The sequence below is a fragment of the Lutra lutra genome, chromosome X (assembly GCF_902655055.1).
Source record: "Lutra lutra chromosome X, mLutLut1.2, whole genome shotgun sequence".
Classification (NCBI taxonomy): domain Eukaryota; kingdom Metazoa; phylum Chordata; class Mammalia; order Carnivora; family Mustelidae; genus Lutra; species Lutra lutra.
In genome coordinates, this window is record NC_062296.1 from 84,107,203 (window position 1) to 84,123,522 (window position 16,320).

A 16,320-nucleotide genomic window follows, 5' to 3' on the forward strand; every position below is an offset into this window, starting at 1 on the left:
CAGAGAGAGAAGGGGGAGGAAGCAGGCTTCCTGCTGAGCCGAGAGCCTGATGTGGGGCTCGATCCCAGGACCCTGAGATCATGACCTGAGCCGAAGGCAGAGGCTTAACCCACTGAGCCACCCAGGCGCCCCTGAAGTATTTATTTTTAAAAGTCGTTTTTAAATGGAGATTAGGATGTGGTAGGAGAGACAGAACTTGAGGGCAGCCTGGTGATGACTGTATGTTGCAGTAGATGATTAGCAATTGTAGGTCACTATCAGTGGCAATCAATCATTGTCTGTTTGTAGAGCTTTCACCTCTCTGCAGCCATCCATATATATGTCTACTCCCAGACCCAACAGCAGCTTCAGAGTTGGGGGACAAGCAGAGCACAGGAGCGTAGATGTGGGTACTAAGAAGTCTTTAGGACACAGCACAGGGAAGAGAAAATGCTGGGCTGAGCTGTGGAGTGGAGCTGCCGAGTGTTCCTTCACAAGGCAGATGGTAAAATGGGCCTGTTGCCCAACTCTTAGGAGTGAAAGAGCTGTGTCCTGAGCAGAGTCAGCACAGCCCCCAAGTGCATGGCCAGTCCATGTCCTGGATAAGCCATCTTCTCAGGAGGGCAAGAACTCAGAACTGTGCTGAGGAAGCAAGGAGTAGAGATCCGGAATCTTCTTCCACAGCTGCCGGAAGCCTAACATTCTTCTTCACTGCCTACAGGGTGGATGTGAGATGTTTGGATGAGATTCCCTCATTATTCTGTCCGCTTGGGCCTGGCTTTGAATTGTATATGACCTCTGTGTGTGCTGGAGCTAGGCATTGCCCTTTGCAAGTTGGGGTTCTGTTCACTTTTAGCCCAGGGGACCCAAGATGTTTTCAGAGGTGTAGGGGAAGCTGAAAGCCTAGTGGAAAAGCAGTGTTTCATTGCCCCTTGTCTTTGTTCTTATATTTAGAGGAAGGGCAGGAGACAGGGGTTCTCGAATGGGGTGTTTAGAAAGGTGTGGGATGTTTGGTGCGGATGCATTGATCAGGACCGCTGTGGGCAATCAGGGGGCAGCACGCAGGTGGCCAAGTGTCCTTTAGTGTGTGAGATAGTCTCCTACAATGAAGAGATGTCACACCTAACATGCCCATAGAGAGACACACTCTGAGGGATCCGCAGGATTTGGCTGTCCCTGAAGGTTAGTACAGTCATGCAGATCTGCCCACTTGGCCTTCAGGGTAGTCTGAGGCTGGGAACCGTCTTCCATTGTTGATACAAAACCATCCTTCCGTCCATTTATCCATCTGTCCCTTCACCCATCCATCCTCTCAGGGCTTCTTTGGTGAAGGACCCCATAGCCACGTGGGCTCCCCATTCTTTCCCTTCAGTGATAGAGTCCCATTGTCAGCCCCACTAAACTCTCGTTCCTTTCTGAGCTGACTGATTTAGTATTGTTATACCAGCTGAGAGCAGAGAAGGTAGAAGGCATCAAAGCCTACTGGAAGGAGAGCGAGAAGAGGAAGAAGAGTGAAAAAGATGGTTTATGACTTATCTGATTATGAGAATAGGCACTGCATTGTTCACCCAAGAAAGGTATTTGGTCAGTGCTGATGGAATCCCACCCACATCTAGGTCAGTGCTTCTCACTCTTGAGCGTACACCAGCATCCCCTGGAGGGTGTGTTCAGACAGACTGCCAGGCACCATCCCCAGAGTTTCTGATTGAGAAAGTCTAGGGTGGGGCCCGGGAATTTGCTTTACTAGCAAGTTCCCAGTGATACCAGTGCCGCCCGCCTAGGAGCCATCCTTCGTTAGGCCTGGAGAAGAGAGAAACAGCTGAACAATTCCTGTCTCTGGGGCACCTCGGGGACCAGGCTGAGTGGGGAGGAACTTGCCTTACTCTTGACCTTCAATCATGGCCCAAGAAGAAGAAAGGAAGAGTTAATTTAAGTCTAGCACCCCTGGCAGACGCGCCCATTACCAGCCTCACTGTCACCCGTTGTTGGGAGCCACATGGAGGCCAGTGTGCTGTATTTTCTGAAATAGTGAGAAAAAGAACAGAGTAAGCTCTGCATTCATGTGTCTTTCCGTGACAGAAGTATAGAAGTAAGTGCACTTAACTGGTGGCTTTTTCTTGATGTCTCTTAGCTTGCACTATCCTGTAAAGTGCTTCCCTATGTTACTAAATAAGGGGAAGTTATACGAACACACAACCTGTGAAGGTTTCCCTAAAGATAGGCATCTCTGATTTAAAGCCCAAACCATTAGAAGCCTCCTTTTTACCCAGAAAGGAACCCCGAGTCAGGATTGAGCAGTATTTTCCTGACTTCCTCTCCCCACTGTCAGTAATCACTCAAGGATTAATAGTTTTGCTTTTCTTCTTCTTAATGAGTTAATGACAGTGATGCTTTGTTCCACTGGGTCCATAGGGGAAGAACGGAGATGGAGGGGGGCACTGTTGGAAATGTGAACAGGAATGTGAATGACACTTTTGACAATGACTCCTTTTACCTTCACTTCCTGATTTTTCAAGATAATTTCTTAGGATGGTGTTTCGTCAAGTTTGACCTTACGGCCGAATAACAACACACTTTTTCCCTCCTTGATGCTTCCTTGGAATCACAACATATTATTAATCTGAGTACTTCGCAGCAGTTGAGGGTGGCATGGTATTTTGGATTTCATTTTTTATCCCATTTAGAAGGCCCTGTGGCACTAAATAAAAATGTCACTGTGTAAAATGTAAAAGCTTTCTGTCACAAATGTTTTTAAAAATTCATGAAGGGCTGAGGATTTGATTTATCTTATCCTCTTTCTGTGATTTATTCATATTTAATGTTGGTTTCAACATTTGAGGCATGAAGAACTTTTTCAAATTAAAAACTGGTGAGTTAGTTTTATTTGAAGCCACATTCTACCAGGCTGGTTTTTGAATTCTGTAGTTCATTCCTCTTCGTGTGTTCGAGGGGAGGATATGTTTGGTTTTCCCAGTGGCTGGAATTCTCACTAGGGAAACCGTTCATTGCTGGGGGGGGGTTGATTCCCCCAGCTCCTTCGTTTTGACAGCTGTTTTCCTGGTATCCATAGACCTTCTCCTCAGGCATCACACACCAGCACGCAAACGTGGTGGCAAAAGAGAAGAGCGGGCAGAGACCTCACCTTTGGACCCATCATTTTTGGTCCCCCCAAAAAATCTGGTTTTTTGTTTTTGATATTTTGAGTCTCTGAGTCGCCTGTGTTTTCAGGAACGTCTTTAGTCAGAGACAATATTAGTCTTTTCCGTGGATGGTTTATAAATAATTAGTGGTAATAGAGTTAGCTTTGAATGAAGGAAAGAAAATAAACTCCAAACAAATTCATCCTTTTTTTTTTTTTTTTTTTTGGACTAGTAAATAAACACCTAAGGTCTGTGACACTGGTCGATGTCAAAGCCCTGGAGGGTTAAAAGGCTAGTGGGAAGAGGGCCTCCGGGCCTCTGTGTTCTGTCTTCAGGGCAGACAGAGCTGTCCTCGGGGACGTGGGGGTATTTACTCCTACCCTGCAAGGCAGGCTGGCTTTTCGGTGGCTGGGAGATGCGATAAGACCCCGCTTCTCTGGACCCTCTGGCCTCTGCCCAGTCTTCCACTTGCCCGTCCACCTGACCTTCTGGCTCTCCCTCGCTTTATCCTTTCCTTCTTTCTGCCTTTTTATTCTTTCCCTCTTACTCTCATTCTTCTACTCTACAGACCCTTGTGGTGCCTCCTCTGGGCCTGGGGCTGTGCCTCCACAGCCTCTCGTAGCCTGAGGGGAAATGTGCCTGTTCTAGTCTGCTGAAAATAATCAACCTTTTAATAAGGACATCAAGGAAGAATGGGAATAAAAGGTACTGAGTGCCTCCAAGGATAAAGCCCTTGCTTCCCTGGTTCTCCCACTCGTTTGTCAGCGAGGGTCCGGCCTGGCAGAGAACCGCAGCCACTAGACAGAGCAGTGAAAACTTAAGTGTGTGGTTTTTTGAAGCATTTCTTCATCATGAACTTGATTTTATTTCTTTGCTTAATGGAGAGAATCATCTCGTTAAGTAAACTGCTCTCTTTCCTCCTCAGACTATTGGAAAGAAGTTACCTCCAGCTGCTGCAACTCCGGACCCATCAAAACCAGAAATGGACAGCAGGACAAAGAGTGAGTTTCCTTGTTTCTCCATTTTACGCTTGGAAGCAGTTAAGTGTTTTCTTGTCATTGAAATGCCTTTGAAAAATTCTCACATAATCTGAATAGCTATTTCACTCTTTTCTTAATTTTAAATTTCAAGGTAGTTAACATATAGTGTTGTATTAGTTTCGGGTGAACAATATAGTGATTCCACAGTTCTATACCTTACTCGGGGCTCATCATAATTAGTGTACTCTTTAATCCCCTTCACCTTAATGGCTTTCTTAAAAGCATCAGAAAAAATACCCCAGATGTATTTCACGAGGTCCTGATAGTGGGTGGGCACAGGGTAGGTTAAAGAACTCCTGGGGGTTTTCTCCTTTCTGGAATGTGGTTCTTTCCTATGTATACTCAAGCACTTTGCATAGTTCAGAAATCAGGAAGATTCTACAGAATGACAACTCAAGCAGTTTGGGGATTCACGGGCCTTCAGGTCTGGGAGGCCCAACCTTCTAGCCTCCACCCACAGCCAGCACTCCCAAAGCCTGCCTTCCTGCCAGCATCCTCCATGCCTCTTGGCTGCAATCTGTCTACGTACAGATGTCTTTCTTTCATTGAGTCAGATATGCTCATCCAGTGATTTTTACCCATGAATTTTAGTTTCTGAGTCTATATTGATACTAGCGCATTTTTCTCCTAACAGCTCTTTAAGTATTTTGAGGCGAGCTATTGCTGCACAACCTTCCCAAAGAACAGTATTCCACTACTCTAGATCGTCACCAGTTAAAATATACGATGTCTAGGTACATTTACATTTCAGATAACAGCGAATAATTTTTTGGTTATGAGTAAGTCCCATGTGCTATTTGTTGTTTATCTGAAATGCAAATGTACCTGGGCATCCTGAATTTGTAGTTCTTAACCTGGCAAGTCTCCAACTCCTTTTGTTATCCTTCCAATAATTAGGGCATTCTGGGCAGGCTCTGGTCAGAAACAATTACTTCAATTCCTTTTACATATTTTATGGTTTTTCTTTTCTTTTCAGCCTCAGATTTTCTTACAAGGATAATGGGGACAGACTACTAATCTAGTTTGGAAAGCCCAAGATTGAGAGAACATAAATCACACATATATAATTATGATTAATATAAGAGCAAAGCACAGCTCTATTCTTCTAATTGCAAAATAATATACCAGAAACTCGTTTTGCAGGGCAAAACAGGTAGCTTCTAGAACAAATGAGTGCTAGTGCCTTAGACTTAAGAATATGAATTTGTCGGACTTGCCAAGCCCAAAATGGTGGCTTTGATAAATAAGTTCGTGGATGATACAGATGCAAATGCTAGAGCTCTGCCTTACTGCTTAGGGTTCGGATGAGTTCCACACGCCTTCTGTCCAGCAATGCTACAGTCAGACTCCTCATACTAGCAGAAAGCCCGTCTGAGGCTCTAACCCTGCGATTCTCACACTTCAGCGTGCTCCAGCATCACCTGGAGACCCCCACATTGCTGGGTCCCACCTCCAGAATTTCTGAATCATTGGGTCTGGGGGAGGCCTGATAATGTACTTTTCTAAGGAATTTCCAAGTGCTGCTACTGCCTCCTGGTTTAGAGCCCACACTTTCAGAACCACTGTTTGGAGCTCCTACATGTTCCTAAGGAGACACTGGCCCCATATTTATTCAAGCAGGTTACAGGCTTATCATGCTAAACCTGCCTTTAGGCACTGAAGAATTTTGAAGAATTAAACATTAAATCATGTATGCAAACATTTGTTTTGTTGAACAGTGGCCTGCCCTTCCAGTCAACTGCTTATTCTGTAGTTATGGTTATTAACAAATTTATAAATGATCAGTTATTAGCAAAGTTGCTTAGACGGCCGGAATGGGGAATAGGCAGGAAAAGAAGACCCATCAAGCTTCAAAGGTGATTGGAATGTGGTCTCTAGGACAGGCTCTCCTCATGACCTGCGACAGCCAGTGGTCTTTACCTACCTGACTTGTTTGCAGAAATAGTAATCTGAGAAACAGAGAATTTTTCTTCATGGGAGTTTCCGTAGAAGTTTCCATAGAAGTAAAGTCAAACTAAGAGTTTCCATAGAAACAAAGTTGAAATTCCCTATAGATTGGGTGACTTGTGGGTTGCTTTCGGGGGAGGCTGAGCAGTAGGGACCCGAGGGGTCACTTGTTGGGATGTGGTGCAAAGCAGGACAGTCTGCGGGGCCTGCTAAAGTGGCTAATCTTCAGGTCTCAGGAACTAGCCCTAGGATAAGATCATGTCCTTGATGCTTTCTTTTCACCCGCTGTAATGTCTGTAGACAGGACATTTGAGTCTTTTGGGAAACATTAGGTGACTGGAGGAGGTAGATAGCTGTGTGTTAGAGCAGTGCTAGCTGATAGAAATACCATGTGAGCCACATACATAATTTTACATTACCTAGTAGTCATGTTTTTGAAAAAGAAACAGGTGAACTTGTTAATTTCAATATATTTTATTTAACTCAATATATCCCCAGTGTTATTTTTCACATGAAACCCCTATAAAATTATTAAGTGAGATATTTTTATTCTTTATTTATATGAGTCTTCACAAGCCAGCCTGTATTTTTTATTAACAAATAATAATGTATCATTTGCTTCAGGGTTACAGGTGTGTGAATCATCAATCTTACACATTTCACAGCACTCACCATAACACATACCCTCCCCAGTGTCCATAACCCAGCCACCCTATCCCTACCCCCCCATCCCTTGAGCAACCCTCAGTTTGTTTCCTGAGATTAAGAACCTCTTATGGTTTGTCTCCCTCCTGATCCCATCTTGTTTCATTTTTTCCCTCCCTATGCCCCACGAACCCCCACCCTGCCTCTCAAATTCCTCATATCATGGAGATCATATGATAATTGTCTTTCTCTGATTGACTTATTTTGCTTAGCATGATACCCTCTAGTTCCATCTGCGTCGTTGCAAATGGCAAGAATTCATTTCTTTTGATGGCTGCATAGTATTCCATTGTGTATATATATCACATCTTCTTTAGCCAGCATGTATTTTACATGGCTCATCTAACCCAGAGCAGCCACATTTCAAATGCTCTGTAGCCACATGTGCCTGGTGGCTACCATCTTGGACAATGTAGTTTGAGAGTAATTCTGGGACCTAAGATAGGCTTCCTAGGCATAGGTATTAACACAGATCCAAATATTCAGGTCCTTTAAGCATGTAGGAGGATCCTGGCTCTAGCCAAAGCCTGTCCAGTCCTACAAGTATCTATTAATTATGTCCATCCCCCAGCACTGCTCTGGAAGCATCATGGTGAGGAGACGGGTTGCTAATGACGAGTGTTTTTACAGAGGCTGGGTGGTATGTTCTGGCTCAGAGTTGGCAGTGAAGATTCTAGGGCCAGCTGTGTTATTCTCTAGCTGTGTAACATTGGGCCAGTAATTTTATTTCTCTGGTCTTGCTCTTCATTGTCTGTGTTGCCCGTGAAGTCAGAGAGTTGTGCTAGCAAGTACCCCCGAGGTTGCTCCCAGCATCCTCATCCACTGATTCAAGTCCAAAGCTTTACGGTTTAGAGTAAAAAGTTTCTGCATTCAGAGAACAGAGCAGCCGGATGGGAGAGGTAGAAGAAAGAGGGGAACGATTCAGTAGGAATATGAGATCTCATCGGGTATGGGGGTAGGTATGCGTGTAAGTGAGTAGCAGGTCAGAAAGAGAATTCTCACTGTCATCGAAGGCTTAAAGGATGTTTATTGACAGGGGTTTTTCATGGACTCAGAGCAAGAATTTTTGCAGTTAATCTCACCCAACCTTCTTTCTGGCTTTCATTGTCAAGAGCAACTTTTGAGGTATTTGTTCTCCCTTGATTTCCCCGAAGCACCTAAGTCCACTAAAAAGCCCCCTGCAGTGGGAACATTTTGCTGCTTTCAGATTTTGATGCAAATCCCATGTTCAGGTGGAAGGACACAGAGCACTGACTATTAGAAATGACCGTGAGCTTGGGAGCAGGGCTTCTGATTAGCAGACACATCTCTAACAACTGTCCGGCAGTTCAGAGGAGAGAAGTCCCTTCCTCACGTCTCTGTCCTCGGCTGGCTAAAGGATTAAGTTATGATGATGCAAAAAATGTTCATGTAGATCGGTCTTTTTGGAGGGAAAGTGAAACTCAGCTGATCAGGGTTTATTTAAACAACCAACATTATCTCCCCTCCCCCAGTAAAGCCTTTATGATATGGAAACTCATCTGAAATGCATGCTGGGGAACAGATTGCCATGATTTTCATAACAAGAGGGAAACTGTCTAAATATTCATAAATGAAGTACCCTGAGATTCCTCCAGCTCATCACATCTGGAATTTCTCTGATTCTTACTCCAATTGACGCAGATTTGTGGCCTCTGGGGGGTAGAAAAATAGCCCGGAGAAATGGCTAGTTAGCATCTTTCTGAACAATCAGTTCAGTCTCAGAGATTCGGTGGACCAGTTGAGCAGGAGGGTTAGGAAAAGATAACCCTTGATAAAATTTGAACAAAGGCAGGTCAGGCTTCAGAATAAATGATGACCGTGGGGCAAAGGCTAAACCCGCCCTCCCTGCCTGGCCTCCCCTCGCTCCATCCCTCGTTTTTGTACCACCTTTCTGGTTGCTTTGTTCATTGACTCACTTCTTAGGAGTTGTGCCCTATGGTGGTAACACATGGTGGCTTGTGGCTATCCTTGGTCCCTCAAGGCAGGGGCTAGGTCTCTACTTGATATCCCCACCGTACGGCCCAGAAAGGTGCCATAGAGTCATTGGGCTCATAACTAGTGATGGTTGAGCGCGTGGAGAATTAGAACCGACTTACAATTTAACCAGGCTCTATGTCGGACAGAGTCTTGCAGAACCGCCGTAGTAGCCATGGGCCCCCTTCTCAAGTTCACAGTCACCAGTTGGAAAAAGACACATTTGTTCACATAGGACCCTCGAGCTTATTTGGGGTTTCTGAGGGATTAGCAGTGGTTGCCAGAGTTCCCTGGGGCTTGCCAGACCCTTTGTTCTTTGCAGTCCCTGCTCTAGACGGATCAACCCAAGAGCACCAAGACAGACCCTTGTCTAACAGAGGTTATTGGCTCATTGCACTAAGGAGTCGGCATAGGAGAACCTGTGCAGCCCCGTGGTACCAAACAAAAAAAGAGTAGTTATCAGTTTGGAGGAGGACGAATTGAGTGAAATGTAAATGAAGCAGTATTTTGCTAGGCTCCAAGCGATGCACAGGGCTGTGCGGAAAGGGGTCATTATCAGGTCTGTACCGGGAGGGGCACCCAGGTCATTTCTTTGGGAACCACCAGTTGAGGATAAGTGTTCCTGCTGTGTTGAGAACTCTCTAAGTGAGGCTCCGTACTTGCATGTGTCACAGTGACTTCGTTCCTTCAGTTAAGGGTGGAACATTTCAGGGGCTGCTGGGGGGCTCAGTCGGTTAAGCATCTGCCTTTGGCTTGCATCATGTTCTTAGGTCCTGGGATTGAGCCCCCAATCAGGAGCCCCTGCTCATGTGCTCTTGTTCCCTCGCTCAAATACATAAATAAATACGATCTTTAAAAAAAAGAGTGGAACATTTCCTTATGACTGATATGATATAAACAAAAGCAAAATTTCTGATAGTCCGTGGTGTTAGAGGACAAACTTTCTCTGGGAGTAAGAAAGCAGTAGTACTCGGAGAAGGGGGAGTTAGGACCCTTTCCAGCTGCAGTGCGTGCCTGGGAGAAATACTATTTCTCATTTACTTTGCAGCTGGTGGTGACTGCATTTGGTATGCCCGCCTGATGAATGACTAGGCAGATTTTCACTTTTTCATTCTGAGCTAAGTTTTGCTTTCTCACCACATGTTGAAATATCAGAAAAAGGGGTCTATTTTGTTATGTTCGTTTTTTTTCCGCCAGCTTTACCTGGGAGCTCTTTTATGCTACCTTTTCTGGGGAGGTGTTTTTTGCTCACTTGTCTCCCCCAAAACTCATGAGGCATGTCCAGTTTGAAACAAGTGTTCTTCTCCACATGGTAGTGCCTCCCACACTTGATGTGTCCTAACACACTCAGGTTCAGCATCCCAGGGTCGCATCAAGTATCTCCAACACAGACCTTGACAGGTGTTTTTCATGGACCCAGAGCAAGAATTTCTGTCCTGATTCCGAGTGGGGGTCCCTCGGGGAGGGTGCCCAGGCCGCCCATGCTGCTGGAGACTTGGTTTTCAAGTACAATCCTCTTGGAGGACAAAAGCTAACTCCCTTTGTGTTATCTTTGTGGATTTCCTTTCTCCCAAAGGCCCAGGGCTTCCCCTCACCTGAGCAGGAGAAAGTGCCATCGAGGGCAGCAGTGATGAGCTCTAGACGAGAAGACAGAAAGGCTTTGCTTGTCAGATTTTTTTTCTTTTTCTTTTTTCTTAAAAATTCCTTCTTTTAAAGCAAGAGACTTAATAGTGCCATAATTCATGGTTGTGAGAGAATTTGAAAGTCAATTTCCCAGCAGGACCTAGGACTAGAGATGGTCGTTGTGATTTGGGGTCGCGGTCACCTTTAACGTGGAGGCAGACCTTGGGCTCGAGTTGACAGCATAGTGATGTGTGCCTTGCTTTTGTTTTCCTGGTCTGGATTTGAGTGTAGGCCAGGGTTTTTCCACCTTGGCACTATTAATATTTGGACCAGATCACTCTTTGTTGTCGGGACTGTTCTGTGCCCATTACAGGATGTTCAGTAGCTTCCCCAGCCTCCATTCCCTTGATGCCGTTTATTGTTACCAACCCCTCCTACTGTGGCAACCACAATGTCTCCTGGCTTTGCTGGTGCCTGCCCGGGGAGCAAATGAACCCTATTTGCAAACTGCTGGTGCAGACTTCGACTAAGCTCTACAAGGGCACTGCCGCATCTCTGCTGCTGGGCGCGCAGTGGACGCTTAGTTAATATTTACTGAGCAAATGACAAGCGAAGATTCTTTCCAGCCCTCCCCGCTAGCCCTGGATCCTCAAACGGACCCAGGACTGGCTTTTCTGTCTACATCTGTCCTATACCACACCCAGCCATGGCACCCCCACCACACGGGCCCACCCTCCGGGTCCCCACCGTTGTTTTGCTTCTCTCTAGCATTGAGTGTTTGCTAACACCCCTGGCCGCATCGGTGGCTCTCACGGCGTGCTCCCTGGACCAGCAGCATCAGCATCACCTGGGAGCTGAGACATGCAGATCTCCAGGCCTTGCTCAACCCTCCAGGATCAGGAACCTCGGGGGTTCTTTTTTCACACATCCTTCCTCTGATGCTGATGCCCACTCGTGCGTGAGAACCTCTGATGTAGACTGTTCCTTAAGCTTCCTTGTTGATGAGAATCGCCAGGGCACATGTGGATTGCTGGTTCTGCCTCAGACCTGTTGATGGCGGCCCCCAGAGAAGGGAATATGGGAAGGCATAGAAGGAACAGGTGCCCTGCATCATTCTTGTCATCAGGAATGGTTGGGAAACACTTCCTCGACTCCTACTCCTCTGGTAAAAGTCATAGAACATTCTATAGAGCCCGGTGCCATTTTACTCCTCTAAGAAGGGAGCCTGACTCTTTCCTTTGGGAAATGATTCCCCATTCATGATCCTCTGATGCTTTAAGCTGGAGACATCACTCTATCCTTGTCAGGAGCTCTGTGCCTCATTCCCTCTCCTTGGTTATAAGCTCCTTGAGAACCAGTGCCCAGTCTTATTTAACTTAGTCTCTTTCCTCCAGAATGTGACCCAGGTCCATACCCTTATTGCATTTCCAAAATACAAAAAGCTGGAAAACTAAAAGGTTCTATCTCTTGTTGAGTGATAAAACTTGTCCTGGACTAACATGCATTTATATATAGTCTTTATTTATCCTAGTTGGGGGGACAAATCATCCATTTATTGCAGAATTTTAAAGTATTTGATGGTTGGGTATAGCCCCAGGCCCCAGCTGTGAGGATGTTACCCATTGTGTGGATGTAATACATTTCCTTTCTAAACTCTGAAAAATTCTATCTCCAGGGCTTCTGGATAAGTGATTATGAACCAGTAGTGCCTCAGATAGTATTTGTCACTTTAATGAAAGAACTTTAGGTTTTGATGTTGGTGAAAGTAGAAACGCTGAGCTTGACACTTTTGTTCTGGTATTCCAAAGGAGAAGAATTCTAAGCGTGACCTGGTACTTTCTACCACTGCTGGAAGTTCTGGAAGGTTTCCTACCAGCCTCTGTGACACATGGGATTTCAATCTTCATGTACTAGAATTGAGCCTGGAGAACGGTCCTGCATTTAATGTTATTTCCTTGGGGTGTGTGTGTGTGTGGTGTGTGTGTGTGCGCGCGCGCATGTTCTGCTTGCTGATATATTTATTCTATTTGTTCTGCTTTTATTTTTTTTTAAGCTGAGGGAATTTTTTTAATTTGGTTTATTTGTTTTTGTATGAATAGATTATAAAACCATCTGAAGGGAGTCATGGGCTGTGGGCATGTGAGTTCAGTTTCTTAAACAGTCTGTTTTTAATCTCATGTAAATTTCTAGAAATCTAGAGATTGAAGTAATGTAGTTTTTGTTGCGGGGGGGTGATGTGAATCATGACTGGACTTCTTGGGGGTTTTAATAGAACAACTTTCTTAAAAGTGGAATGCCCATCAGTACTTAGAATAGGGGATCTTGATTTGGAAGTAGGCAAAGGTCTCAGGGTCCTTGAACCTTCTGATATCTTACACAGCATTTTCTCTGCACCTTTGAATGTGTCTTTTTTTTTTTTTTTCCTTTTTCTGGAAAGAAGGAATTACTATTTTTTGTGGGTTTTTTTGGTTTTTGTTTTTATCAGGTTCTTAAAGGACTCTGAGACAAAAAGCTTAACAGGTGCCTGGCTGCCTCAGTCGGTAGAGTTCACAACTCTTGATGTCAGGGTTGAGTTCAAGCCCCACACTGCGTGTAGATATTACTTAAAAATAAATACATAAATATTTTTAAAAAGACAAAAAAGCTCAAGAATTAACTCAGGATTTCAGTCTTAGGCTAATTCGTCAGTTTTATTTTAAATCTTTCTTTGAAGATAGAGACGAATTCATCTCAGTTGCTGGATAAGTTGTGCTTTTATTTTTTTTCTGCACATGGTGGCATCTATGTGATCTTGGACTAATTAAATCCATCTAATTGATGAATAAATGGAAAATGCCTGCCTCCAAAATTTCGTTCCCTTCCTCTCCCTCTCTGTCTGCTACTCATTTTAAAATTTCTAATCTTCCCCCATCCAAAAAGCACTGGAATTATATTCTTCTTTCAAGACATATCAAATGCCTCCTCCTTTGTGAACTCCCTCCTGAATGTAATCGTGCCTTCCTCTGCAACACCACAGCCATACCTCGTCAGAGTGACTCTGTGCTTCCTCTACTGTTTGTCCTTTCTTCTTGTCATCCTTTACCCTCGCCTTTCCCCAGGCATTAGTTCGTCACTTCTACATGAGGGTGCAATGGGTAGTGACTTGCATATCACAGACTCAAGGACTGACAATGTCTTTTTCGTGGTGGTCCTTCAAGAAATGTTTAAATTAAAGTAGGGAACATCTTTGTTCCATATACTCTGAAATTAAAGTCATAGTCTCAGAATTAATTCATTTTTTCACTTATTTTTTAGTATCTTAAAACCACCGGTACATCCAAACTGACAACATGTTTTTATTTTCCAGTAGTGCTGAATTAGGACCCAAATACCTCAGTGGTAAAGACAAAATCTTACTTTAAATATATCATGAGGGCTTAAAGTGGGAGTCTCTGGTTGCCATGTTTGATTGGAGATAGCTGAGTTTCAGTGCCCATGACTAGAACCATGGAATGTCAGAGGTGGCCAGAACTCAGGCCTAGTCTGGTGTGGTTTTTGGAGCCTCCAGAGCTTCACTGAGATTGTTCCAGGGTCCCAGGTGGGGGATGGGCCGGCCCCACTCTCTAATTTAACCAGAGCATCTCTGTTTTTAGTTGTTTTATATTGGAGTTTTGGAATAAGTTGAAGTTTGCTAAAAAGTGCTCTGCGGAAGTTAACCAGACTCTTCTCTCATCCTTCCTTGGCCAGTCTCTCATTTTACACCTAAGGACACTGAAGTCCAAAGCTACAGCGTAGCTGCCTCAGATTTTATGCTCAGGACAGCCCAGCTGGGACTGAACCTAGTCTTGACAGTCCTGACTCCTGGCCCAGGACACTCTCCTCCTGTTTAGCTGTCCCTCAAATTTTCCTCCACTTTGTAGATATCACTAGGGGATCAAGAAACGTTAAGTGGGAGCTGCATCAGGTTAGGGTGATACAAAAAGGGGCAAGCGTGATATCAAAACCTGCTTCATGGACAATGGTAGTTGAGAGTAGCCACTGATACCCGTATCTACTCCTTTTATCTGAAATTGGTGCCTTCCAGATAATTCTTTGTCTAATGCCTCACACATAAAATCGCATACATGGTGGGAATGTTTTAAAACTAGGTTATGCTGATGGTCATGTAACTATATACATTTATTAAAATTATTCATAGCATGTAACTAAAATGGGTGAATTATCTGGTATGAAAATTATATGTCATTAAAGCTGTTTTTAAAAAAGGGGGGCAGGGGTATACCTGCCCTCCTTAACTAATAGCGAAACTGGACAGAAAACAAAATGGCCCTGTGAAACATTTTAAAGGCAGACTAGTAGTTTTTTGTAAATATTTTCTTACTATGTTGGTTATAAGTCAATCCCACAGTCATTTATTGATCCCCTGCTATGGGCCAGTTCTTGAGGTAACAAAGGAAGAGATGGGGGGAGAGGGAGTGACACAGATGCATAGGAAGTGGATTTCTGAGTGGAGGCAGGTTATACTCAAGAGTTTCAGGGGAGGTAACTGGAGATGTCCTCTTCTACGGAGTTCCTTCTTGTCACAGTACCTTCTGCTTTGAGTGATAAAGACCTATGGAGCCACAAAGTGGCAGTAAGCAGTACAGTTTATTGGAGTCAGGTAACAAGGGATCCAGAGACAGGCCCCCTTAACGTTGGTTAATCTGACAGATATCTCAGTGGTGTCAAGACTCAGAGTCCCCTCCTCTGTGATTTTCCTGGCTTTCCTCTCATGGTTGAAATATGACTGAAACAGTGCCAAACACTATGCTGTCTTCCAACAAGGACGAGACAGTGTTGAAAGCAAAAAGGCAGGGGCAACTATTTTCCTCACAATCCTTTTTTTTAATCAGGGAACAAAATCTAACAGCCTCACTCCCCCTCCCAGCAGATTTCCTCTCACATCTAAGTAGATCACATCGACAATCATTGACAAAGGGGAGTGAGATTAACATTATTTGCCTAGACATATCTCACTTATTTCCACAGCCATGGGTGTGGGGGGGTTCCCTGTTCCCAAAAAAGTACCTGATTGCAGCAGAGTTATATGAACTGGGAAGAGGATGGGGAATGGCTCCTGTGAACAAATGTCTACCTCACTTAATGAACTTTTTTTTTAAGATTTTATTTATTTATTTGACAGAGATCACAAGTAGGCAGAGAGGCAGGCAGAGAGAGAGGAGGAAGCAGGCTTCCCACTGAGCAGAGAGCCCGATGTGGGGCTCCATCCCAGGGTCCTGGGATCATGACCTGAGCTGAAGGCAGAGGCTTTAACCCACTGAGCCACCCAGGTGCCCCCTTAATGAACTTTTTTGATGGAAAGGAATAGAAACAATGCTTCTTTTCCCTTTGTTGACCACAGGTGTCTTATCTTGTTTGTAAAATATTTCCATGACTTCAGTCCAATGAATTATTCTTCAGACTGGGACTCTGCAGGGCAGTTCTTCAGTAATGCTGTATTTACTTCATTGTTGGAAGTTCTGAGGTTGGATAGTCATATTTCACTAGCACAGTCAGTAGGAAAATTGGTAAAGAGCTGTCATTATCCAATTTAAAGATGCTTAGCTTTTTCCCTCCTTTTAGAATATTTGGCTGATTCAGAATTTGGGAGGTTTGCTATTACTAATTAAAGAGAGATGAAACATAGGTAACTGTGGACCTAAGAATCGTTAGGCAGATTAATATTTTTTAAATTTTATTTTATTTTTTCAGTGTTCCAAGATTCATTGTTTATGCACCACACCCAGTGCTCCATGCAATACGTGCCCTCCTTAGTACCCACCACCAGGCTCACCCATCCCCCCACCCCTTTCTGTTCCAAAACCCTCAGCTTGTTTCTCAGAGTCCACAGTCTCTCATGGTTGTCTCCCCCT

General features: G+C 44.4%; 1 protein-coding gene across 5 annotated transcripts in view; it reads left to right on the forward strand.

Annotated features, from left to right (window-relative positions):
* Positions 1 to 16,320, forward strand: part of SH3KBP1 (SH3 domain containing kinase binding protein 1) — a 340,123-nt gene that overhangs the window by 236,061 nt on the left and 87,742 nt on the right. For all 5 annotated transcript variants that reach the window (XM_047715300.1, XM_047715297.1, XM_047715298.1 and 2 more), the window contains one exon: positions 4,045 to 4,120. In XM_047715300.1, the coding sequence (XP_047571256.1) occupies positions 4,045 to 4,120 (76 nt within the window). The remainder of the gene's footprint in view (positions 1 to 4,044; positions 4,121 to 16,320) is intronic.